The sequence below is a fragment of the Rhodnius prolixus genome, unplaced genomic scaffold (assembly GCF_049639745.1).
Source record: "Rhodnius prolixus isolate KJV_2025 unplaced genomic scaffold, Rpr scaffold_30, whole genome shotgun sequence".
Lineage (NCBI taxonomy): Eukaryota > Metazoa > Arthropoda > Insecta > Hemiptera > Reduviidae > Rhodnius > Rhodnius prolixus.
This window is the reverse complement of record NW_027411638.1, coordinates 929,883-957,480: the sequence shown is the minus strand read 5'-3', so window position 1 is coordinate 957,480 and position 27,598 is coordinate 929,883. Positions and strand designations below refer to the sequence as shown.

At 33.6% G+C, this 27,598-nt stretch overlaps 2 protein-coding genes across 7 annotated transcripts in view; one reads left to right on the top strand and one right to left on the bottom strand.

Annotated features, from left to right (window-relative positions):
* The first annotated feature begins 2,274 nt into the window (after positions 1 to 2,274).
* Positions 2,275 to 3,256, top strand: LOC141462306 (copper homeostasis protein cutC homolog). Its single transcript, XM_074144048.1, has one exon. The coding sequence runs from the start codon at positions 2,338 to 2,340 to the stop codon at positions 3,037 to 3,039; it is 702 nt and encodes a 233-aa protein (XP_074000149.1). The 5' UTR covers positions 2,275 to 2,337; the 3' UTR covers positions 3,040 to 3,256.
* Positions 3,257 to 5,428: 2,172 nt separating this feature from the next.
* The window catches only part of LOC141462304 (NBAS subunit of NRZ tethering complex-like), a 54,072-nt gene continuing 31,902 nt past the window's right edge, over positions 5,429 to 27,598 (bottom strand). For 3 of the 6 annotated variants that reach the window (XM_074144040.1, XM_074144041.1, XM_074144044.1), the window contains 20 exons: positions 21,784 to 21,980; positions 20,805 to 20,917; positions 20,019 to 20,194; positions 18,288 to 18,478; positions 18,128 to 18,209; positions 17,962 to 18,053; positions 17,233 to 17,393; positions 16,316 to 16,524; positions 15,179 to 15,360; positions 14,497 to 14,697; positions 13,759 to 13,919; positions 12,982 to 13,166; positions 11,980 to 12,188; positions 11,362 to 11,478; positions 11,116 to 11,286; positions 10,347 to 10,449; positions 10,101 to 10,273; positions 9,361 to 9,478; positions 9,115 to 9,237; positions 5,429 to 7,276 (listed from right to left, as the gene is read on the bottom strand). In XM_074144040.1, coding sequence (XP_074000141.1) covers positions 7,007 to 7,276; positions 9,115 to 9,237; positions 9,361 to 9,478; positions 10,101 to 10,273; positions 10,347 to 10,449; positions 11,116 to 11,286; positions 11,362 to 11,478; positions 11,980 to 12,188; positions 12,982 to 13,166; positions 13,759 to 13,919; positions 14,497 to 14,697; positions 15,179 to 15,360; positions 16,316 to 16,524; positions 17,233 to 17,393; positions 17,962 to 18,053; positions 18,128 to 18,209; positions 18,288 to 18,478; positions 20,019 to 20,194; positions 20,805 to 20,917; positions 21,784 to 21,980 — 3,234 coding nt within the window. In that variant the 3' untranslated portion in view covers positions 5,429 to 7,006. Of the gene's footprint in view, positions 7,277 to 9,114; positions 9,238 to 9,360; positions 9,479 to 10,100; positions 10,274 to 10,346; positions 10,450 to 10,830; positions 10,975 to 11,115; positions 11,287 to 11,361; positions 11,479 to 11,979; positions 12,189 to 12,981; positions 13,167 to 13,758; positions 13,920 to 14,496; positions 14,698 to 15,178; positions 15,361 to 16,315; positions 16,525 to 17,232; positions 17,394 to 17,961; positions 18,054 to 18,127; positions 18,210 to 18,287; positions 18,479 to 20,018; positions 20,195 to 20,804; positions 20,918 to 21,783; positions 21,981 to 27,598 lie in introns of those variants that run through there. The other 3 variants (XM_074144042.1, XM_074144045.1, XM_074144046.1) reach the window with 3 other exon arrangements.

Sequence of the window (27,598 nt, the reverse complement as noted above, 5' to 3'; positions counted from 1 at the left end):
TGTTGTACATAAATATTAACAAAGTGATTGTTGTATGTGAAAAAGAAGCATGATAAAGCGTAAGATTTGCGAGTGGACAAGTTTCTGTCAGTGCGAGCGAGGTGTGATATTTATGTGTACCCTAATTTCCAATGTTATTTAAAAAAATATATATACACATTTGACTTTTTAAAGTGTTGCTTTTATTCAAAAATATCCCGAAAATTTAATTTTTCTGAGTAAATGTTTCAAATAAAAGTTATAGGCATTTGAAGGATGCTTGAATATTTTCCAAGAACCTAATAACTTTTTTAAAAATAATTATTTAATAAACGAGTATCATATTTTGCATATCTACGCCTTTCTATTCTCGTTGAAGCGTAGAGCACACACTATGTCATGAGCCTGTCTTAAATGAGGTCTACCTTGATAATGCCGTACCCTCGAAGCAAGAATCTTCCAACGCAAGCGATTTGCTACTATGTTATCCACTTGATTTAACTACCTAGGGCGACTTTTATTGATGAAGGCCACGAGATCAGGTCCCTGATATAGGCTCCTCTGCTCCGCACTCGACCTAATTCTCTACTGATCTCCCTTCTTCACTAACCCCGTAAATTCTTTTGAAGATTTTCCTCGCCCACATGTTAAGATATCTACTCCTAGTCGGCGCCTTCGACTTACTTGTATGTGTGACTACTAGTTAGTTGTTGGTTAGTGTAGTATCAGTAGTTTCGACTGCTTTCTGAAACCGAGCAAGTTTTGAATGGCAAAATAACATTTAATGCCTGCAATTTGCCTTAATGTCTGAGCCAGTTTGAGCTTGGTGACAACCATTCCTAAATATTGAAATGATTTTGTATTCGCTGATAATTTTCGCTGATAATTAACTGAAGGTTAATAAAATATATTTCTTATATTATATTGTTATATATTTAAATAGTGTTTAAACATAAATTTTATGAAATTAGTCGAAGTCAAACCTTGCTTTACTTTGTGTGATTTTATAAATTAATTAATCAGTGCAGTCTAATGGGAAAATAATTTTGATTTATTTTAATTCCAATCTGGATTGTTATTCTAAAGTGAAGTGTAGTTTAAAATTCAATGTCAAGTGGTTGGAGGTACTTCAGAACTAGATAATTCCGCCCCGTACAACCGGGTAGACGTGGTGAATACATAATACAGTAACGATATGTGTCAAATTACAAACGATACGGGGCACTATGTGTGGGTCATCACTACATTAAGTAATGTAATTCATCAATTACATTAAGAAAAATAAAAGATGTAAATAAAGAGCGAAAAAGGTGTAAGGATAAATTCAAGGAAGTCGGGGTATTTAAATTTACCTATAAGATCTACGCTAATTGCCAAGTTGTCCAAGCTCAAAAAAAAAATCTTGTATTTTGGTGGAATGCGATGTATTGATAGTAAAAGTGAGTGTAGCAGTAAAAGTGATAAGTTAGCTTTTTAGGTAGCCAAGAATTGCAAGAATGCAATATATACGAGTCCATATAGGGAACAGTTAATTACTGTTACTTATGTGTTCTGTCTACCTTCTTCCCTTTAGGCTCTAAAAAATGTGTAGTTGCCCCTTATTAGCCTAGAAGTTGATGTTCAAGTGCTCGGTTAAAGGAATTTATTTAGAAATACATCCCCTTTCATTATTACAGATTAATAAGTAAGTATTCCAATGATCTTAACGCTTCCTCTTTGACAATATGACTGATGCGCCGAAACCCCATTGATAACTTACGCTAGCTAAAAACTGTCACTTGGCATTGGCTTCCCTCCGCTATCTTCTATTCCACCGCAGGTTGTCGATTTTTAATTAGTTTTCTAGCCTCCTTTCATTCTTCATATCCGCGATTCACTATCTCCTGGAATACTGACTTGTAACCCAAGTACGAAAAAACATTGTTATTCCTTTCTTTTAATTGTGGTAAGAGGAAGTATGATCGTGTCAAATTTTCGAAATTGCTTCTTCACTGAGAGATAAGTGATTTGTATAACTCAAAAGCATAAATAATTCCAAAATGAAAGAATCGCATAATTGAATAATTTTGAGGCTACCGAAGGACTATTGACAATTCGTTTGCTAGTGGATTGGAGGTGGGGTATTCTATTAGATAATCTAGCACCTACGGTATATCATCAGAATTTTAAAGATGACCATGATTCCCAAATAAAACATATTTCGAAATATTTTTTGTAGAAAGTTGAAAGGAACATTAAACAATTATTAACGTGTTGGAAGTTTTAATCGATTTCCTTTCTCTTAATCGTAAATATAAACATGCTGTTACCTTTTTTTACTTTTAGGGGCTGTTTAAAACAGAATCACAAAATCTCAATATGGAAGTAGCTGTGGACTGTATTGAGTCAGTGATAAAAGCAGAACTAGGTGGAGCTATACGCATTGAATTATGCAGTGCTTTGAGCGAAGGTGGGCTTACGCCATCGTTAGGCTTTCTCAACTTGTGCAGAAAACACTCAACCTTACCCGTGTTTCCAATGATTCGATGCCGTGGCGGTGATTTTGTATACAGTGCAGAAGAGATGGAGATTATGAGTGAAGATATTAGAATTATGAAAGAGAACGGAGCAGATGGATTCGTATTTGGAGTATTAAGTGATGATAAGACATTAGACAGAGAAAAGTGTAAGTTACTATTGGAAGTAGCACAGCCCAAACCGTGTACTTTGCATAGAGCGTTTGACGAAACAGTGGATTGTGCACAAGCTTTAGAAACGGCTGTTGAACTTGGATTCTCGAGGATACTCACTAGTGGTCAAAAGAAAGATGCAGCTGCTGGAATAGATACTATAAATAATTTGATTAATAAAGCCAGAGAACGTATAATAGTAATGCCAGGCGCTGGGATCACTGTTTCCAACCTTGAAGAAATCCTACTGCAGACAAACGCACAAGAATTCCACGGGTCAGGTAAAGTGGCCGTTAACTGCCACGGGCAGCCGAGAAATGTTACCAGTAGTGATAATATAAAAAAAATGGTGGCAATTTACGAAAATGTGTTGGGCAAAAGAAACGTTTGATTAGTTTATTGATGGATGATTTCTGTGTATAATAATGGCGGTTTTGTTTAATGCCAGGATATCAAGAAAACCAATTTCTGCATTGTAAACAGATCTTTAAAGAAAATCTCAATAAAATGAAATACGTTTGTAAAGTAGTTCTTCCGGTTAAAGAATTTTCTTCGCTAAGATAATGTCAGTTGCCAGAGTACAAAAATAGAATAAAGCTTGAACTTTCTTGGTTTGTCGTTTTGAAGCACATACATACTCCGCCCACTTTTTTTTTTTAGGCTCATGGAACTACCAGACGAATATTTTCGGTGACAACTCGATACCGAAAATTTTATTAGATTAGACCAGTAAAAAAGTAAAGAGAAAAAAAACAAGAGGCAAATTCAGCACTAACCACACCACCTCCGAAAACTCAACAGAGAAACGTCAATAATACCAAATCCCTGACTGTTCACAACAAATACCAGTTGTGAGTTTAAATCCTACTAGTATGACTACTAAATTAAATGGAACCCAACTAAGTAGTATGTATAAGATAACGCGACACAACAAAATCAGCTTCTGTGTGCTGATACTGGAATACCCAAGAACTTCTAAAATTAGTATCTTCCCTGGACCGCGATAGTTCTAAAACTTTTCGGTCTTACTGAAATAGAATATTCCACATTTCCTAAATTGTTATTATGTTAATTGATATTTTAAGCATACCCAGAGTTAACAGTAACTACAGAAGATACTAAGCTTGGTAACATGTAAGTCTAATTAACTTCAACTTATGTTGAATTAGCTTACATATCTTTTAGAAGTTAAATATCGTAAAACGTCAAGAGATTAGTTTTTATTATAAATATAACGCAAGAAAAGATTGTTTTAAGCGTTAAATAATAAGTTTAAAAACTTCAGTAGCAAATGTGAACAGATAATTTGCTATTAATTAGAAACTGAAAATGATGTACATTGATAAGTTTAAAATTGACGGACGTCAAAAACAATAGCTACTCTTAAGAGAGCTACCAAATATTCGCTGAGTTAAAAAAATGTCTAATTGAAATTTAATTAGTTTTATAAATTAAAGTAACATTAATTCTAATATTCCTACTTTACACCTATCTGACATCGCATCGCTTTTTATTTTATTTAAACGCATCATTTTTTATTTTACTTCTTCAGACAATCTCTGGGAGTGAAAAAAATGGCAAATTAACTCGAAAAGTATTGTAAGAAAAGGCAAAATTGCTTCAAATTTTTAAAATGATTACACTTACAGATCTAAAACGATTGCTTATCTCTCAATAAGTGATGAAAGGAATTATCATTAGACAAATTTAGTGTTATTCGATTGGATTCGTTAAATTTGCTGTAGCTCTAACTCCCGTGACGAAACTATTTCTTCGAATGAAATATTAAAAATTATAAATTTTAATCAGTTGAAAAATTTCAAGATAGGACTATGGGATACAGAAACGTAATATCTTAACTCTTGAGTTAATGAAAAATTACAGCAATATTTCGTGACAGTTTCAAACTTGTGAGAACCAAGGCCTGGCCTCTAGCTCTATTTCCATCTACCATAAGTTACAGGAACTTTTTGTCTGTCGCAAATTAAGCTAAAAACTACCTCCTCCTTAAACCTGGAACATCCTTGTAACCCCAGTAGTCCGTTATTTCATATCTTTCTATCTGAATAATTTTCTTATTGAAATAAAAGGATAGGAAAGAAAATGGATCATTAACATTTATTAAATAATAAGTTACAAATAAACTTATTGTTATAAATTCCGGTATTAATATTAATGAATACAAAGTGCACAAATTTCTTCCAACCTCTGTAAACATTAAATCGTTGCTTATGTAGATTAAAAGGCTAAAGACATAAAAGGTTAATCGAAACAGAACAAATAACTCTCTCTCTGGGAACTCTCTCAGAACTCTGGGTTTATGAAAAAAAAAAAAACATTTGTAATTCATAGGATATTTTCTTTGTATTAGAACGTTTATGCTCAACTTTGGAATCAACCACAAAGAAAATTTTCTCTTGCCTAGCAATATTTGATTGTGATAAAATTTCGATATTGAATTTTCACCAGAAATACATGTTTTTAGCTCCCCCTAGAAAAATAAAATACTTATTCGTGACTACCAGTTTTTGTTTTTTTTGCTACCATCTTAAATAAGATTGTTAATTGGAGAGGATTTCGGCAATATAAGTTATGTGTTGACGCACTGCCATAACGTAATTTTTGTCGGGGATTTTAATATAAGGATAAGTGAAAATAAATTTTTTTCTGATGATCGAGATTTGCAATAGTTTAAATTCAGTTTGCGTAGCAATTTTAAGGATATTTTCAATAATAAAGGTATATATTTTCTGATTTATGTGCCGATTTTGGCAAGGTAGTTTTAAATGGCAGAACTCCTGGTGACAAGCATGGGGAGTTCACATATGCTGGGCCCCTTGGAAGTTCTGCCATAGACTATTGCTGTCTGTGTATGCAGTCTTTGGGACAAGATAAATTCGGAAAGTTTTTCGGATTATACGCCATTGCAACTGTCATTCAATTTGGGAACAGTTGAAAAAGATCATTTATTTCAAATATCAAAGTTGAAATGGACAAAGCTAAGTAAAACCTCCCTAGCATTTTGTATGCTATCTTTTCTCTCCCCGTACTTTTCCAACAAATATTCGGAGAATAACTCCTCTCTAACCTCCTCTGATAAATGAATATAAAACTTAGTTCGTAGAAATTTGTTTCTGTTTACAATAAAATTATTATTTATATATACATATACTCTCTTCCACAGATTTTTTTTTTAACTTTACTTACTTTTGTTTATCTTAGTGGTTTTTTCTCTTTATTTTTTTACGTTGAACTAAAGGCTGCCAATGCCCTAAATCATGCCTATCAATAGCTTTATAGGTAAAATATGTAAATAAAACTTTTCTTTCTATATTCAATTAATCACCTGCGAATTGAGCTGCTCAATTGTAATACGTCTTACAAATTAACAATCTACTTCTGGCAGAACATTAAGGGATCTGTAGCCATTAGACAAGGTATTACACTAATTAGTATATCAGAACAATGTACAGATTACCGACTATGTAATTCATGGTAAAAATGCTATAAGCATTTTTCTAAAGTGGCATATAAAGTAAAGTAAAAATAAAGTAATCGCCTATTTTTTCAGACGAGGCTTAACGTGTGTGGACGGAGGCGACTAGCAATCACACTTTACTGTAAATTTCTTTTATTAACCATTAAATAAAATCCAAGGCCTAAGCCCGGGAATCGAACCCAGTACCACAATGCATATTAGCTTTGCAGGTCTCGCCTCTAACCGCTCGGCTACCGTGGCGCCTAAAGTGGCATATATGTAAATACAATGTACACATTTACCTTATACATACCTAATTGTTAGTTGGACGTAAAGCCCGCTTCAAAAAAATAAGCAATTTTACTTTACTTACCTTATACATAATATTAAAGGGAAGTGCAACTATTAAGCATTGCTCAAAATTCAATTTTGGAAATACATGATCTGAGTTGAGAAAAATTGCATGAAGCTCAAATTAGTTATCCTATACAGGTAAAACCACCTTATCTGACTAGTTTTACTTAAAAGCCGTCAACCGACAGTGCAACTTTACTGGAATGGTTTCTAAAGAAAGACGTCACATCTGTTATTTTTTGTCACTACTTTTACAATTGAATTCCTCAGACGGCGGATTTTATATACGTCAAACCCTATTTAACTTAAGCTTTTAGCAGAATATGATCTGAATGTTTTGTGGATAACATTAACAATTGAATTAATTGGGTTTAAAAAAAAAAAACTTAATGGGTGAGCCCCTGAAATTGGTCGATGATCGCAGAAAGAAGTCAGCTTTTACAGAGAAGATTTTCGAAATCCTTACTTTTACACCCCTTTTTAAAAATAAAATCGCTGTCAGAACAAAAGAATGCGACAGGAGGCTTCATTTATTGTAGCTGAAAAATAACAGAGTAGTGTTGAAACTTCTGAGCGCTTCCGGGGTACTGTTTACATTCATTTTGAGCGAGGATGCTTCTGAGGTGAGGTGGATTTCCTCCAAAATCTTAACAACATCTTTGGCCGCCGAACCATCCTCATCCAACGTTAATACCACTTCCATCAACTTCTTATATCCTGAAGAACATGTTAGCGCTTTCACAATATCCCAGGGGACAGTTTTAATTCTATAGACTATGTTCTTTAGTTCCTCCACCTGGAAAATTAAAATTTAATGTTTACACAAAGTAAGTTATCTATTATCTATACATCGAATAGTAATTCTGCAAATATAAAAAAGAAAAGTTTTTTCAAATAAAGAAGTTTCATGATCATTCAACTGTTTACAATCTTTATAGTTGGTGCATTTTTTTTTTTTTTTTTTTTTTTTTTTTTTTTTTTTTTTTTTTTTTTAAGTACTCTTAAGGAATGTAATGGCAGTCTTACAAGATACTTCTATTCACTTTTATTAACTAAAACACTTTAAAAACGAAATAAGAGAAATCGCAAATCTGCTGCACATAGGCGTGCTCTATATGAAATCGAAAGAGGCAAAATCCGATCCCTTCCTCCTCTTGATGCTCCCTGGACAATTGCTGTTAGGAGCAGGCTGAAAAAAGGTATGAGGATGTGTCCTATAGCGAGGATTGATATCACTCTCAATCTCACACTTCTTCATTTTGTTAAGTGGTAGAAATATTAGAATATAAAATATTAGATTATATTATCAGAATATTTGTAGCAGAGTATGGGGAGAGAAAAGAAAGCCTACAATGCTAGGGAGAAAGACATTCCAAACCGCTACTCCCCTCTTTTTCCTAGCCTAATTTAACACATCATGTGACCTGTATCGAAGGATGCACAACCGCTGAAACACCGGGAGCTTCCTTTCCTAGTTTTCCTAGAACCGGTGAGGAGCATAATATTTCGTAAAGGTTCCAGTGAATCATTATACCCCACAAAAAAAAAATGTGTAAAAATAGAGTTTCTTGGCTGCGGTGGCGAACGCTTTTTAGCCAAACCTCGTAAAATCTAAGAAGATTACCCTAATCAGTTGCTTTTAAACTGTAATGGAACGACATAACGTCACAAAAAAAAAAGTTCAGGGAGGCTTTTTTGTGTCGTTAACGAAGGTTTGCCTTCACCCAAGGTCGAATCCAAGTTCAAGCACTTACTGCAGAACTGGAAGTGCCTAATGGCCGCCTTTTCCATGTTTTATGAAAGAAAACATTAAGATTTAGAAGGAGATGGATAGTGCTGCAAAAATATGCACCTCAACCTTGCCGCCGGCAAGATCGATATTTCTCACCTTCTTTTAAGAAGTCCATAAGGCATACACTTTCATAAAAGGACAGTGATGGCAAGTGGATTAAAAAAAAAAAATATCCAGAACAATAGGTCAATTATCATATCACAGACATACGGCATATTCAGTTGGTGAAAGAGGATAATCTAAGAAAAATAAGACGTTGGGTTTTTCTGGAACTACGATGAAGTAATTCTTCTCGAATTTGGTTGGGCCATCACAAATTCATTCCCGAAGGACTTTCCAAATATTCCGAACTTTCTGATTTCAATACCTTAGTTTGTAACTTAAAAAACAGCGTTATCCACCTATGGCTAATCGCAAGCAAATTTGATCCAGCGAGACAACGCTCGGCCGCAACATTAAAAAAAAATTGATGACATTGAACTACTTTCACATAACTGAATAACAACGAGATTTAGGTCTATCTGTGAATCATTTTTTTCGATTCATGACAGACATTCTTAGTAAAAGAAAATTTAATGATTTCACCGGCTTGAAATAGAAGTGCAGGGTTTTTTTTTTTTTAAATTCCACACGTAAAGAAAAGAATCAGCAAAGGATCCAACAAATGGCAGAAAAATGGCTCACAATAATCAAGCGCAATGGACCTTTCTGACATTATTAGTGATAAAAATATTTTAAAAAAATTATTGTGTTTGTAGTGTCACAATCATGAATATAAATTGCAAAATATTTTTGGTAAAAATTCTAAATTAATGTATATTTTTTCATACAATAAAACTTACGCCAATATCATTTAAAAGTTTGGTAGCTAAATTTTCCAGTTCAGGGTTATTACCAAGAATGCATATCCATGCTTGAGTTAAAACATTTCCTTGGGTATCATTGTTTATTAGCTCTAGTATTTCCTAGACAGTATTGTGTTGGAGAATTATATTTAAATAAGTAGATAGCGATAAATAATAATAATAATAATAATCTCATTGACAATAATAATAAAAAAAATAAGACGTTTTGACAAACCAGGTTACCTTTTCATTCAATGAAGCTTCATCCATTAACTTTGCAATCATATTGAACTTGTCATTACCTTTTACGGTGGCCAGTTTGTGTAGGAGTTTCACTTGCAGTGTATGAAGAGCCGAACAGCTGCCAACAAAAACTATTTTATAAATGGCATAAAACAAATAACAAACATCACTTGACAAAATCAGTGGTGCAAGAGCTAGTTTCATAGGAGAGGTGCTCAGACAAGTTGAAGGTAAGATAAATCAATTGTGTTCCTTTTGAGTAAATTTGGTTTCTATAATAAAACATTCTCCAAAAGAAAGAGAGCATGTACAAACAACGTTGCAGCGGACCGTTTGTTATAGAGTAGTACATTCGCTTAATGCAAAAATTTGAATAATTAATTTTCATTGGTTACGCTTCAAGAGAACATGTGAAATTTTTGATTTTTTTTTTTTTATTCAAGTAGGAAAATTAAAAATTTTAGAGCCATTAAGAAGAAGTACTTTTTTTAACCAATCTCCTGGACTTTTTCTTACTGCAAATGCCCAAGAAGAAATAAAGTTTGGAAAACCGTCCTTTCCTTTTACAATAAATCCTTTTTTCCCACCAATAAGAGAAAGTTGTAAAAGATAATGGATAGTTGCAGGTCTGAGCTTCTAAAGTCGTTTTTCTGACTTTTGGAGAAAAACAAAGAGACCATACTTAAAAAACAAACAATTATTAATGTGCTTATTATAACAATTTAAACAATCTTGCTTACTCTTGTAAGGAAGGCTGGTTTTGGAGCATGGCATGCAGTGCGGCAATCTGCTCTATGTTGTTTGTCTCGGAAAGAAGTCTTTCAAACAGTGTTCTCTGATTATTATCAAAAGAGTCATCCATGAAGACATTAGGCCAAAGCTTCTTATATGATTCCACATTATTGGAACTTTGCTAAAAGTACAAAAATATTGGAAGAAATTAAATTGAAATGAATTATTGTAATAGTTAAACAAAAGAATGGTACCTCTGCAAGTTCAGTTTTCTGAGATTCACTATTGTGACTATCTACTTCTACTGTAAAGTCATGCTTTGAAAACTGACTTTTTCTAGCGAGTATCGTGTCCACACTGAAATAGCAAAAACACATTAACATCTTACAACCATCACAGATAAATTTTGCAGGGATGGATAGGCAGCCTATGGCACTACGACCAGAAAGCAATATCTTTGGTGAATTAGGTTTTAGCATACTAGGGTGAAAATTTTAGAAGGCATTCTTCCTTGAACGGCTGGAATTCTGAGCAATGCAAGCCTTGACACTGGTATGCAGTGCTGTTTCTCCGCACAAGTATGCCTTGAAAGCCCTGGAGTCTAGGAAGACCTTGATATGGTTACTAGACCACCCTTGAATATGCAAGATGCAAGAAGTACACTTGAATTGACTAGTAATCGCTCACCTCATGATTCTGGCAGCATAAATAATTGCCTGAGAGATTGTGGCTTTCCTAGCATATCGAGATAACGAACTTAAGATTAGCCTAAAATTTCCCTGTAATCCTTATGAGTCTTGGAAATGACCATGTACTACATGGCTTCGCCTAAAATTGACCTTTTATATCTGCAGCTCAATTGTTCAGAGATGTGAAGGTAGTCTGCAAAAAAGAGCGTCGGATAGTAACAGGACTATCAGGAGTGCTGACTTCAGATTTTTTCTTGTTAGCCGCCTCTGTAGCTCATAGTCCAGCGATAGATCTATTTGTAACAAGAAAACTATGTCGCGACGCTATACTCACTTTGTATTATCTGATTCTGGTAACGAAGAAATTAAGGTATTTAGTGATATAGTGACTCCTGATGCTTTGTATGCTATCAGTACATCCTCCTTGCTCAGACTGTCATCTAGTAATATAGTTTTCATAACTGCAACTAGTTTAGCTTCATCTCCTACGGCTGCTTCTATCTCGCTGTAAAATGCAGATGTATTGTACTAAATAACATAAGATATTTCTGATTTAATTCTTATCAAATTGAATACTTACAATAAATAATTCTTAAGGCATTTGGTGAAGGGAATTTCGAGATCTGAATCGTCCCAGACTCTGTCCATGATCTCCAGTCTCTCTTGAATCATGCAAGTAAGGTACCTCATATTTTTACTAGAATAAACAAGAATTTGAAAACGTACACTTATTTAGTTCGTGATTATTATTGTTTTATTTACTTGCAATTTTTTTTTTTAAATATGTACTCATATTTGCTGGTCTTCTCTAATTCTGAACACTAGCAACAAGTTCAATTCTTATTGATATTACTAGGTAAAAGAATCGTTCTTATTAAACAAGTAGAAATGAACTCTTTAAAAATCCTCACTTCTCTCCAAAAGCTCTTAAAAATAAATTTCACGGATTTCCGCGAAAAATGTGATAAAACAAAAGTGATGGAGCTACAATGTGTTACTACACATTGTATACAAATTTTACAGATAAACGCTAACGTCTTTTTCCATATAATTGAAAAAACAAAAAACTGTTAAATCCACTTTAGCGAAGAGGCACTTTCAGTTGTTTGGTACTGATGAATCAATACCTTAATTTCTGGTCTACATGATTGCACCTAAGCGCAATACTTAATAGTTAAATGCCATTGATAAATACTACCTGTAATCCATTCGCCCACAAGCTCGCGTCATAAGTGCTAGTAAGATTTGCTTTCTGTACTCGTAGTCTAAAGTTAAAGCAGAATCTCGAGAGAGCACAGTTTGCTCTATGAACCAATGTATGTCACTAACGTCCACCTTGACCAGCCACTTGTTGAAAAGACCTTTTACTAGCTTCAGACATTGCTTTAGCGATGCTACTTCTCTCATCTGTAAAATAAATACAATTGTATTTAAAATATGTATTTCAAGACATTTAGTGTAAAAAAGTTAAGGTTTGTTGAAACAAAGCCTCTAGCTGATTTGCAATTTTCTGGAGCAAGCGCATTGTTAAGCAAACGTTTCAACACGTATCAAACCAATTTCAAACTAAAAATCAGATGTCCAAATAAACTTCAGTTTCTGACTGAATTGTGATGGACACAGCTGCGAAAGAATTTTTGTACAAGCTAGTTAGATCACGCTGTTAGCAGATATAGTTTTAATTTTTAACAGAACACACAAAGCAATTCAAATTCAAACTAAATTTAGACCAGTCAAAAATGACTTTCTTACTTCAGATATTGCAATCATAATAAAAAAATTACTTTAAAAGTATAGTTTTCTGCAAGACTTTTCCCGTCTCAAATCCCTAAATAAGTATGTAATGAATTAATATTTCTTAATGAGTAGTGTATTAATTAGGTTAAATCAGGAACTGTTATGCACAGCTGTACTTTCGGTTAAACGATTTTCCGCTAATTTTTAATTTCAGGAATATTTTTATGTGAGGTAGATCTGGATACTGTACTGATGTGGCACCTTAGGGGTGTGTTTGAGGTGGTCGTAACATTAGGCTTTTTAAAAACCTAAATTTCAAATGAAAGTGATGGAGCCAGTGCATTGTCTTAAGTAAACAGACTCAACGTGAGAACGCGCAAACTTGCAACGCTAAATCACAAATCAGTTGACTGCTAACTGCATGTCGCAAGAAACATGACGCAACATTATAAAGTAATATTACAGTGTAAAAGAATTCCTCTACAGCTTTCTTCCTGTACAAGATGTTTGGATTGAAATCACCTCTGACCGACTCCGGCAGATTCTTCACCAGTCTCACCACGTTGTTGAAGTTGTCGTTTGTGAGTGCTGGCTGCAGTATGCTAAGTAGATCGTGTCTGTGGTTTATCAGGTCTATATAGTTAATTGCTGAAAAAAATTGAATAAAAGTTAATAAACAAATACTGCGTGGAAACAGTCACTACAATCGTTACAGTAAATGTAGTGAGACTAAAATGAATTCTCCTCCAATATGGTGCAGTTGCTCTGGAATATCTATCACCAGGAACGTTCTTTTAGTCTAAGGGCATGGATTTTTAAAAAATGAGTACTGAACATTGTGGTCTAAAGTGTCATCTCTACATATCTCCCCAAAGGCAGAAGAAAGATAACAAATAAAAAAAAAAAAGCCGAATGCAGTACATGAAATTGTGGGCAACCATTTTTGAATTGCTAGGAGTTTCTTTGAGAATTGTGGAATTTTGTATGGGGTTTTTGAAATATTTATAATCAATTTAGCGACATCAGCAATTTTTTAGGTTCGAAAAAAATGTATATGCGATATTTGTTTTCTATGTTTGTTTATATCCTGGATAAAATTAAGTAAGAGCAGTTCTACAAAATCTAGTTAGGGTATAAACTTCTTGCAAGGTATAGCTGCAACTACACTGATATTATAATTCTAACCAGATTATTTTTTACAATGGACCGCCTAACTTAATAAAAAATAGATTTAACGTACCTGGTGAAGTGGCTTTAACTTTTTTAATCAGTTTAATATGTTGCTTTGGAGTGAGACCGCACAGATTTGTAGCATCACTATCGATTGCGTTCATCATAGTAAAATACATTATGATTTTAGTAAAATCACATCCGCTAATGTTGTCAAATATTGCTGATAGTCTGGAAAACCATAGATATTAATAATCTGCTATAACATATATATACGTTTACTGATGGGCAAAAATTACCGGCAACCCTTAGGGACACATTTATTTTTCTTTAAATTTCAAATGAATGCATCATTCGAGCTACATATAATATTATCATGAATTAGCAAAAATTTGCCTATAAATAAATGGAAAATATCATAATTTTCAGATGAACGTCTTTCATGTATCTGGTACGGTCAGAGCTTACTAACCAAATAGGTGTCGTTCATGTAATAGGCATAAATATAACCAAGACCCACCTGAGAACTTCTGGTCATTTTTTTAAGATTATAATCGAAATTTGTATTTGGGGTAAAAGTCCTTCTTTCCGCTTGATGTCACTCCAATAGATAAAGCAGCTGCCAACTGCCTACTCTTCGATCTAGACATCCAGTCAAGCCCCGACAGTGGGAATCTATATCAAACTTTCACTGTTTTCAGTTAGTTACGTCAGATTCATCGAAAAATCATTTGCTTGGGATTTTGGGAGAAGGGATAGAATGCTGGTGTTTTGTTGCCCATTAATTTTTGATATAAATTTTGATTACCGGTTTTTTACAAAAAATGGATCCATCTTTAATAAGCTTAAGATTGTTGGATGTTCCAGTGAGGTCTGCAATTTGTCCAGAGTTGGTGGAGAATGCTGGACCAGGAATGTCTCCAGGTGCACAGCTGCCAATTCCTTGGAGCACATTCTGTTCTGTTCGGCCAGTTTTATGGCCACAAGCACTTTCTCCAAATCAAGAGACCTGTTAAGTTAAAGTTTTAAATAGTTTATTTCATTTCTGACTTTACTTTTCAACTTAAGAGAGGTTATTATTGCAAACGAATCAAGTCAAAATAAGGTTTTCAACAGAAATTAATGTATTGAGATTTACTGAGATGGAAAAGGTGATTAAAAAATCCGGTAATCTCATACGGTATTTACTTTAACTGCCAAAGCTAAAATATACATCATAATTTGAAACCTTTTTCGGAGAAAAATTTATTTTTTTGTGGTTTCTCAAAAAACTTCATCCTTATGAGCATTCATACAAAGTGCCACTTTAGTACATATATAGTTTTATTACGTCCGTAATATTTAAGGAGACTAAAAGTCCCTGAATTGCTAGAATTCTATATATGAAAAAAAAATACAAATGTAGAAAGGGGAAAATACGAATGTGATCAACTATTCATTACGAAGAAGCAATGTAGATGATGTTTTGAAAAATAATTACCAGTACTTACATTGCTAATCCGTAGATAGTGTCTCTTCTGTAGTCTATGTCTGCAATAAACCTTTTGGAGTTTATGCCACAATTCAGCTGGCTTGCAGTCTGTGCCTGGTGGAAGTTGTCATTCTGAAGACTGTATTTCAGCAGCATGTCGCCGTACGGACTGCGGGAGTGTTGCAGAGTGAACTCACATACCTTCAAGTAAACATAAATGAATCAACTTTTAATATAGAATTGGAACAGATTGGAAAGTCAAGTTTATTTATGATGAAGAATTAGTTATTAAATTAAGTTAATCTCTTGTTAAATATACTAAAATACTATCGATAATTAATTGAACTGAGAATATTATCACTGCTATAGCTTTCAGTTTTACTGAAGCATTAGTATTTATTTTAGAAAATATGCGTAAAATTCTTTTACAATTCAAACATGAAACGATTTAGAAACGACCTAAAACAAAATAGCTTTTGGGTCATGGTGATCCAAGTAACAGTGTATCAGCGGTTTTCCAAGGTTAGATCTGGTGACACAGAAATATCCCAATAATTCTAGTGAACTGCTTTAAAATCCTTTGCGGTCGACGTGTTGGCCACCCCTGCTGTATACTATACAGTCAGTAAAACCGTACATAACTGTGGCAGAAATTTAGAGAGGCGCCTAAAGTTGAGAAACCCAAAAAATCCATTTTTCCGGAATTATTTTAAAATAAAGGTCATAGGCATTTTTTTTTTAATCTGTGGAGCTATTTTTGAGAGGAAATATATAATCATATCTGCAGAGTCGCATTCCAGGTGAAAGATTTTGGTCGATACCTAAAACTCGTAATTCAGTCGTCGAATAAACCAAAACAGATTACCAAGATTTAACATTCTCAACTTCTCGTTTTTGGGGTATTCTGCTTACCTACTTACAGAACAAGAACAATTTTAACGTTAGCAACGACTTTTAAATTTTGAATTCCAAGGTATTTTTTAATGTAAATTAGTAATGTAAAAGAAGATTACACTACATTTACTAACGTAGCACTCTAGAGGGTTGCTTAATGGTGCAGTTCCCTGAGCACACTCTAATAAAACAAATACAGTGGAGAATAGCAACTTTCTAACAGTAAGAGAAAATTAAGTTTAGTAAGTAAGATATAACTTACATTATTCGGTGAGACATTTACGAAATCCTTATTCTCCTGAATGTAGCCAGCTAATCCATAGAAATACATGGCAATCTGATAAGAGAGAGGATTGTGCGATAAACTCTTAAAGAATTTTTCACAAAGTTCCAAATTCTCCATGGAAAGAAGTATACTCAATCCTAGAGCTGGATCGTCGAAAATACAAGATTTTGCTGCTTCCAATAATACTGAAAAACAAAATCTATAAATATATGGTAAACATATCGCTTGATTTCTATTTTCTGGACCGATAAACTTCAAAAATTACGACTGATCGCAATTCTTCCTTTTGCCATTAAGAAAATATAAAAATAGTTGTCTGAAAACTCACACGAGTTTGTCTTACGATTCTTAATGTTTTATTAATTTCCTTCACATTGAATGTTTACTATTTATCGCTTTCAGTATTATATACATGAGAGAAAATACTTAAAGCTGCTACCTCCCCCAGAAACCCTTACAATCAATTCTAAAAATATCTTAGGCAGTTATTTATCTAAGAATGCGGTTCCTAGGTTTAAGGAAACTTGTGACATATCAAAAAATTATATAATATAGTATATTACATAAAAATAATAATCGAGATGCGCATATGGCCTAATGAATTTCAGAGAACTCAGAAAAAATATGTAATTAAGTCTTTTTAAACACTATTTTTTTAAATGAATTAATACTTTATTGGTAGTGAGTCCGTAGAAAACACAGTAATGAGACAGTAGACAGAACCCCAAATACCCATTCTAGAAACTTCAAAAAATCTAAGTTCACGAAAAGTTTCGATGAAACGTGAAAAATCTTCATATGCATATTCTTAAATTTTCGAAAATAATTCACCGAAGCAATTTTGCAGAAAACAGCAATTCACAGAAAACAGATTGCAAATACTTTTACCTTACCTTGGTTTAGATTGGAACACAGGGCTTCATCATGGGCCGGTTTCTCTGAGTAAAGCATATTAAACAAGAATCCAGCGCTTTCAAATAAAAATTCACAATTATTTTTCTTCTGATGTTTCTTAATTACGTCGATCCCACACTCGAGATTTTCATTCTTTAATCTATAAAAAAAAAAGAATAACTACATTAGTTTATTTGAAGAGGTAAACAAATCCAAAGAAACAGATTAGAGATGAGTACATAAAATTCACTGGGGCAGTTTCACTATACTCCACCCGACGAAATGCAACTGAAGACTGAGAAAAATCAAGGGTGAAACACTTACTGCTTACTTAGTTTACTGAGTTACTTACTGATCAATTTCTTCTAACTTAAAATTATTAATAAATATGAATTAGCCCATTATTACAAAGATTCAGTAAGAATACAGTATTTTTGAAGGAAACGGACGTCCGAATTCTCTCTCTCGAATCCCTACTAAAATAATGTTCATTGAAAATGGAGGCCGACGAAGAAAGCTCCGGACACCAATAAACTCAGATGTTTACGCGCCTTAAATTAATTAAATAAATTAGTAATCAAAAAATGGAACTACTTTGAGTTACTCAAGGCTTTTTTAAAAATACTTTAAAACTATGATAAATGTTTTAAACACATCTTTAGTAATTCTATTTCTTAGTGTCTAGAGTTAGCTACTTACTAAAAAGCAATTAGCAACCACTATCTTACCTAACATCTGATTGAATAAGTTCTGTACCTTCTAAATACATTTTCATTAATCTCTGAATGAAACTCAATTTAGATTTTAAATCTAACTCGCCCTAAAAACATTAATGCGATCAAAAAATAAATAAAATATATCGTTAAGGCAATCCTTCCAAGTCTAATAAAGCACCTCTTCAGTTTCAGGCTTGATTGCAACATCTTGATACATTTTGCTCAACATTTCAAAAGTTGATTCCCTTTCCAAAGCTTTCCTAAACAAAAATAAATATGTAAACTAAACAAAAAAATATTGTTAGTTTTAACAGAAATGACACTTATTTAAATCTAACCTCATTTCATTAACTGCGCAGCTTAAGGAAGAGGGACAGTGTAGGTAAGCAAACTCAATTAGCCTCACTTTAAACTCATTTTTCTTAAATTCCTTACAGGAGCCGAGTTTCAGACAGATCTGCCAGCAGTCCACACATGCGTGGCTAATGAGATTGTCGCAGAGTTCAGCACACAATTCATAGTTTCTTTTCTGTGAGTGGTGATAAATATAAGTAACATAATATTAATAAGCCTAATTTACACCTTTTATAAGCATAATAAATCACGGATAAGCTAGTGGTTAGTGCACAAGATTCCCTTGCGGAGATTCTGAGTTCGATTCCAGCTGCCTGTCCTTAGATTTTCTCTTCGTGGAGCTACTTACAGCTTATTGACTAGTGATGGACACTATCGCTTGTTTCTATGGAATGCTGTCCGAAGGCCGGAAGAGCATTGAAAATAACTGCGGCCACCAATAACCACAGATATTGACGCGCCTAATTTTTTAAAAAAAGAAGAAATCTGAATACTTCTTTCTCTTACCACAATTTTCGACGTCGTAATTTATACATTTTTTATTTGTAATCTACGAATCTGGAAACAGATTTTATTAACATTTTACAGTTTTTAAAACCGTTACCCTGAATTCAAACTTCCGAGGAAAGCCATCTCACTTCCATCACCGTAAATGCCTTAAAAAATTTATTTTTCTGGTAAAATGATCGAAATATTGGCAATTAGCTAATATACAGAATTGTATTTTTCCTGCACTCATTTTTATATCAAAAGAACATTACACTATAGTCCTGAAAACGGTTTTTTACAAAACAATGGCGAAGCCTCTCCCCTCGTTACAATGCAATGGTACTTTAGAGGGAAAATTACTAACCCCCATTTGACACAACTCATTTTAATCGACCTAGGTTTCTATAAAAAGGTTTCATACAAATGCTACAGATCAACATGAGCAAGCAACGTAATTTAGCAACGTGGAACAAAACATGTACACGTTCCACAAAGAAAATTCAACTAACCATCAAAAACTTCCTCTTACGAATAGTAACTTTTTTAATGCCAACAACTGGGAAATTACATTAATATTGATTTTTATATCTATAATTATATTTACTATCATCTTTATTATTTACTATTGTTTGAAAGAAATATAGTTTCCTATAAGTAATAATGGTTTTCAATTCTGATTTTTGTGTGAAAGTGTGATAACCTAGTGTTTCATAAATTATACATATACGTAGTGCTTCCTTTTTTTGAAGTTAAATTTACTTTTATAAATTTTGTATGCAGACTGAATTTACTTTCTCTTCTTTACGTTAATGTATATTCTAAGAGTTGCTTTAATTTTAATATTTAAACCATATTTAATTCCAGGAGATTTCTTAGGTATACCTTTCTTGAATTAATATTAAGAATCTATAGGTTAAGAAAGCTAACATCTCAACGGATGGCAAATCGTCAAACCGATGTAAATTTTAATTTTGCAATTATCATAATTTATCTATCCCTTTTGAGAATTAGCCTCAACCTCACCCTCTTAATTTCTGGGAGAGAAATTTTATGACATTCTGTGAGTTAATTAAGAAAGTATTGAGCTCAAAAAGTTAATGGGGCAACATACATACATAAAGTGAGTGCTTCACTCACATTTTTTATTTAATTTTACATATTGTGTACCAAATATTTCACATATGTATGTTATGACATGACTGAACAAAGTAAAAAATCAAAATTACCTGAAAAGCTTCCTCAGCCAGTCGGATGTTAATGATTGAATACCTCTTGGCACTGTTCCCATCGCAGATCCACAGTTTGCAGGCAAGTTTGTACAATGTTGGTACATTTTTGTAAGCATTCTTCTTTTTCTCCAATACACACTCAATTAACTTCATTCTATCCTCACAATTTCGTACTTTTAAAGCAAAAAATAATTATATAACAGAATTAGACCCGCAGCTAGTCAGTCTTAATTTAGTGTCCACTAAGCAAAGGGTTATTTTAAAAAAACTTGTTTGTCTTAAGATAGGCGAATAGATTCGAATAGGTGATTGCTCAGTGAACCAGGAACATTTTGCATAACAAAGAATTTGTAACCTTATACTTAAAATACACAAACTTGGAAAAGGGAAATAAAATTCATACCCTTAAACTAATAGAGATTTCAAATAATATTATAAATATTACTTAAGTTATTTAGACATCGATTGCTGGGACTAGGGCCTAAAGTAATAGTAATGTTTATAAACTGGAGCGTACACAGCATTAATTAATAAAAGTACAATAAAGTAAATTTTACTATAGGTAACTAAGACGTTAATAATAAAAATAATCATACCTTATTTAAGTACAATACACAAGAGAAACCATTTAAAAAAACAATTACGTAGCTAATAAACTAACATAATAAATCTATCGCTGAAACTTATATCTTACTACTTTTTATCTTTTTTGTCTCATCACGTGAATACGCGTAAATACATCTACTCTATAATGTAACCTCTACGTAACTCCAAATTTCTTACTTTGAATAGGTAGTAAGTTGACTCCAAATTCTGACAGAAGCCTCACAGCCAAACTAAGATCCAATTCACGCTTGATTTCCTCTTGCTCTTCTTTAATCAAATAAAGACACTCCCTGTAGTAACATCATAACTAAGAATAATTAAACTAAAAATTACAACAGAGGTTAGGCGCTAATAACCTCGCAGTTGATGCGCCGGAAAAAAACAACAAAAAAAACAGAGGTTATAGGCATATTGTTAGCTGTTGTTACTATTCATGCAGTGAACTTATTCAATCAACGGACCCAAATATACGTATAAAAAATGTAATTTTATTGTATTCATTCACATATGCATATTCCTTAACATTAACTTGTGGACTATACAATTATAGATTATGAGAATATTTTTGATGGGGGATTTCGAAAAATTCTAATGTAGGTCATAAATTTGCTATTCCACTTATGTAACTGAATTTCATCAAACTTGGAATACTAGCAATCCTTTGAGCTTCCAGCAAACCACCTTGCAATTTAGACCTATAGGATAACATATTAATTTATAAGTTACAGAAATAGGGTATTCCCAAATGTATTAGTTAAATATTTAAGGCATTCATTAAAGGACAAAACATTTATGGATTGAGTTTCGACAGATAAGTTATTTACTTTCTTTGTAATTTGAGTGAAAGTAAAAATGAACTGAGATTAAAACAAAAAAATTATACTATCTATTTATATAATGTAGTTAATATGTACTTGTATAATATGTAGTTAATAATGTATATAATATGTACTTGTAATAAAACGTAGTTAAAACAGAATTCTAATGATAATTTATTACTTAAAAACTTTTCATAAATATTGAATGTAAATGTATTAATCGATATTTAGACGCCATCGAATTTACGATTCACCCACTTTAATCATTTTATTTTTAGGAAAAAAATGAGTGCGATTTATCAATGAATATTAGTACTAAAATAACAATTTTTACTCACTTCGCCAACAACATAGTTTCATCTTGATGTGTGGATGAGCAATTGAAATAATTTATTGCAGCGGCAGTGACTAATTGTACACTTGTCGCATAGTCAATCGGCTTCCACACTTCTTCCGCTTTTCTACAGCAAATGTAGTTTGAAGAGAATTCTATAAGCTTGTGAGACTCGGCACCGAGTATTGCAGTAGCTACCAACTGGAAGTAGTGAATTACAATATAAAACATATTAAATTACAATATAAATATAATTTAAGGTGATTCACAAATTTTAAGTGCATCTTCAGAGAAAGTGCGATCCTTGGTTAAGAAAATTTAAGTAAATGCAATTTTATCTTTAGTGGCAGGGTCAAAGCAGTAGTATTTTAAACTTGTACTACCTGCAAGGATCAAATGTTGTTGGTATTCGACAGTAAGCAAGAGTTAGTTCAAACACCGAGACCAAGATGTGGCAAAAGCGAAAATACAACAGAGTGTACCCACCCATAGTTTTTTTTGACGGCCTCGAGGATAACCCCTATCAACACTCACACAAAAATAGCCTAACGCAGTAGTTGTGACCAACTACTTGAATTTAGCTGTTATTCATATAGGTTACTCAAACTCACCGTCACTAGCAAACTCATTTCACATAGGTAACTTCAGTCTAAAAGACAATTGTAAGGCAGGGGTGGCCAGCCCAAATGATCTTGAGGGCTTATTTGGAAATTCATTATAAGCCAGCGAGCCACTTAAAACTTATATTTATATCTGTTAAATAAGAGTCACTATAAAACTTTTCGCAGTGAAAATTCAAAACAGAATAAATATTTATTTTTGATTTTATTACAGATAATGCAATAATGACTATTATGATATGGCCAAAAAATATTTATTTAATTAGTGAAATATTTGTTTTTTAACTCATACAGAGATACAGAAATTCGAAATATAAAGGAAACGTAAAGCTCTCAAAACTCATACTATATTTCCTTAAAAAATTGAGCTAGAAAGCGAGAAAACTGCACAATTACGTAGTAAATGAGTACTATAATTGTCCATACTTTTGCTGAGATTACACTAATAGGACGCAAGTTACAGCAGTTCGAAATCTGAAGGATATGTAAAGCTCCCAAACTTTATCACCTTATATCTCCTTCAAAAATACAGCTAGAATACATATTCAGTTTTCTGCAGTTTTATCGACTAGCGGGTATCTGAATTTTGTTTACTAATTGCCACCTTTTTTTTTTTTTCTTAAGAACAATTTTATTAAGGGGAGTAAAGAGAAGCTAGCGATTACATCGCTGTTTCTAGTAGCCAAATTATTCAGCACATTGCAACTTAACATTTAGTAAAACTACCAAGTTAATTGGAAAGTTTTAGATGATTATGCTCGGTTTACAGTTGAATGATTGCATCCTAGGAGGTGCACTTACCCTGACCCAGTTCACATAGACTTATTAGTAGAGGGGAAATGGCGGTTCTGGCGCACCTAAAATGTGCACCTTTTTTGTGCAAGATGGCCGCCATCCCTACTCCGCCCAACCCTACCCACACCGATCCTTATTGATTAATCATCGAATTAGACGAAAGTTTAAGCCACGCCCCCCCCTTCTTATTGACTAATCATCGAAATGGACGTGGGTTTAAGCCACGCCCGCTACCCCCTCATTATTGACTAATCATCGACACACCTAAAATGTGCAAGATGGCCGCCCTCCCAGGCAATCAGCGAATTCGACGTGATCACCGCCCCTACCCCATCATTCTTAATCGACCAATCAGGAACTTGGATGAGGGCTTTAAGCCACGCCCCTTCCCCCCTTCTTAATCCATTAATCGGCGAACTCAACGACACCACCTTCACCCCCATTCTAGTCCAACTCCTATTACATGACACCTACCTTTATCCCACCTCTCAGTCATCATATTTATTCGCTATCAATCCTCCTACAAGATGGCTTAACCGCTGTAGTACTCAAGATGGCGGACAGGGTAAGCATGAATGAATACATAACACAAAAGGTAGCGTACAATTTTTCATATCTTAGTAAAAGTATCACTAAATATTTTTGGTGTTCGTGTTGCTTATGGCGATTGAGGAAGGATGGATGAGATTTAGCAGTTGTTGCCTAAAGGTTGAATATAAAACTCTTAAGAGGAATCCTCACTTAAGGAGAGTAGATGGACAAACAAAAAGTTGAAATAGAGTGTATAAGAGCAAAAAATTTCATACGAATAATCTGTTGTTTAAAAAGGCAAAAATGTTTTTATTTTATTCAGACAACCCCTATGACGGTCGTATCACCAAGAGTATGGTCTGTCAGTTGTTTATATTTTTTTTGTATGTATTATTATTGTATTTTTTCTTTTATAAATAAAGGCTTATTATTATTATTATTATTAATCTGTTGTTTACTGTGGGAGTTATAAGGGCCCCATTTCACAGCAAAACCATGACTCAAAAAAATTTCAACTCTCAATATCTTCTCAACTAATGGACCTGTGGTCAAGAAAAATATAGCATACTACTCAGTAAAAGAGAGTGTGTAAGAGTGCCAAATTTCATAAGAATAATCTGTTGTTTACTGTGGGAGTTATAAGGGCCCCATTTCACAGCAAGACCATGACCCAAAAAAATTTCAACTCTCAATATCTTCTAAAATAATGGATCTGTACTCAAGAAAACTATAGCACACTACTCAGTAAAACAGAGTGTGTAAGAGCGCCAAATTTCATACCCATAATCTGTTATTTACTGTGGGAGTTATAAGGGCCCCATTTCACAGCAAAACCATGACCCAAAAAAATTTCTACTCTCAATATCTTCTCAACTAATGGATCTGTACTCAAGAAAACTATAGCATACTACTCAGTAAAAAAGAGTGTGTAAGAGCGCAAAATTTCTTACGAATAATCTGTTGTTTACTGTGGGAGTTACAAGGGCCCCATTTCACAGCAAAACCAAGACTCAAAAAAATTTCAACTCACAATATCTTCTCAACTAATGGACCTGTGGTCAAGAAAAATATAGAATACTACTCAGTAAAAGAGAGTGAGTAAGAGCACAAAATTTCATACCAATAATCCGTTGTTTACTGTGGCAGTTATAAGGGCCCCATTTCACAGCAAAACCATGACCAAAAAAAATTTCAACTCTCAATATCTTCTAAACTAATGGATCTGCACTCAAGAAAACTATAGCATACTACTCAGTAAAAGAAAGTGAGTAAGAGCACAAAATTTCATACGAATAATCTGTTGTTTACTGTGGCAGTTATAAGGGCCCCATTTCACAGCAAAACCATGACCCAAAAAAATTTCAACTCTCAATATCTTCTGAACTAATGGATCTGTACTCAAGAAAATTATAGCATACTACTCAGTAAAACCGAGTGTGTATGAGTACTAAGTTTCATACGAATAATCTGTTGTTTACTGTGGGAGTTATAAGGGCCCCATTTCACAGCAAAAGCATGACCCTAAAAAATTTCAACTCTCAAAATCTTCTCAACTAATGGATCTGTACTCAAGAAAACTATAGCATACTACTTAGTAAAACAGAGTGTGTAAGAGCGCCAAATTTCATACGAATAATCTGTTGTTTACTGTGGGAGTCATAAGGGCCCCATTTCACAGCAAAACAAAGAATCAAAAAAAATTCAACTCACAATATCTTCTAAATTAATGGATCTGTACTCAAGAAAACTATAGCACACTACTCAGTAAAACAGAGTGTGTAAGAGCGCCAAATTTCATACCCATAATCTGTTGTTTACTGTGGGAGTTATAAGGGCCCCATTTCACAGCAAAACCATGACTCAAAAAAATTTCAACTCACAATATCTTCTCAACTAATGGACCTGTGGTCAAGAAAAATATAGAATACTACTCAGTAAAAGAGAGTGAGTAAGAGCACAAAATTTCATACCAATAATCCGTTGTTTACTGTGGCAGTTATAAGGGCCCCATTTCACAGCAAAACCATGACCAAAAAAAATTTCAACTCTCAATATCTTCTAAACTAATGGATCTGCACTCAAGAAAACTATAGCATACTACACAGTAAAAGAAAGTGAGTAAGAGCACAAAATTTCATACGAATAATCTGTTGTTTACTGTGGCAGTTATAAGGGCCCCATTTCACAGCAAAACCATGACCCAAAAAAATTTCAACTCTCAATATCTTCTGAACTAATGGATCTGTACTCAAGAAAATTATAGCATACTACTCAGTAAAACCGAGTGTGTATGAGTACTAAGTTTCATACGAATAATCTGTTGTTTACTGTGGGAGTTATAAGGGCCCCATTTCACAGCAAAAGCATGACCCTAAAAAATTTCAACTCTCAAAATCTTCTCAACTAATGGATCTGTACTCAAGAAAACTATAGCATACTACTTAGTAAAACAGAGTGTGTAAGAGCGCCAAATTTCATACGAATAATCTGTTGTTTACTGTGGGAGTCATAAGGGCCCCATTTCACAGCAAAACAAAGAATAAAAAAAAATTCAACTCACAATATCTTCTAAATTAATGGATCTGTACTCAAGAAAACTATAGCACACTACTCAGTAAAACAGAGTGTGTAAGAGCGCCAAATTTCATACCCATAATCTGTTGTTTACTGTGGGAGTTATAAGGGCCCCATTTCACAGCAAAACCATGACCCAAAAAAATTTCTACTCTCAATATCTTCTCAACTAATGGATCTGTACTCAAGAAAACTATAGCATACTACTCAGTAAAAAAGAGTGTGTAAGAGCGCAAAATTTCTTACGAATAATCTGTTGTTTACTGTGGGAGTTACAAGGGCCCCATTTCACAGCAAAACCATGACTCAAAAAAATTTCAACTCTCAATATCTTCTCAACTAATGGACCTGTGGTCAAGAAAAATATAGAATACTACTCAGTAAAAGAGAGTGAGTAAGAGCACAAAATTTCATACCAATAATCCGTTGTTTACTGTGGCAGTTATAAGGGCCCCATTTCACAGCAAAACCATGACCAAAAAAAATTTCAACTCTCAATATCTTCTAAACTAATGGATCTGCACTCAAGAAAACTATAGCATACTACTCAGTAAAAGAAAGTGAGTAAGAGCACAAAATTTCATACGAATAATCTGTTGTTTACTGTGGCAGTTATAAGGGCCCCATTTCACAGCAAAACCATGACCCAAAAAAATTTCAACTCTCAATATCTTCTGAACTAATGGATCTGTACTCAAGAAAATTATAGCATACTACTCAGTAAAACCGAGTGTGTATGAGTACTAAGTTTCATACGAATAATCTGTTGTTTACTGTGGGAGTTATAAGGGCCCCATTTCACAGCAAAAGCATGACCCTAAAAAATTTCAACTCTCAAAATCTTCTCAACTAATGGATCTGTACTCAAGAAAACTATAGCATACTACTTAGTAAAACAGAGTGTGTAAGAGCGCCAAATTTCATACGAATAATCTGTTGTTTACTGTGGGAGTCATAAGGGCCCCATTTCACAGCAAAACAAAGAATCAAAAAAATTTCAACTCACAATATCTTCTAAATTAATGGATCTGTACTCAAGAAAACTATAGCACACTACTCAGTAAAACAGAGTGTGTAAGAGCGCCAAATTTCATACCCATAATCTGTTGTTTACTGTGGGAGTTATAAGGGCCCCATTTCACAGCAAAACCATGACCCAAAAAAATTTCTACTCTCAATATCTTCTCAACTAATGGATCTGTACTCAAGAAAACTATAGCATACTACTCAGTAAAAAAGAGTGTGTAAGAGCGCAAAATTTCTTACGAATAATCTGTTGTTTACTGTGGGAGTTACAAG

Excerpts from the sequence above, each read along its gene's own strand:
- LOC141462306 (XM_074144048.1), top strand. The coding sequence starts at position 2,338 with ATGGAAGTAGCTGTGGACTGTATTGAGTCAGTGATAAAAGCAGAACTA.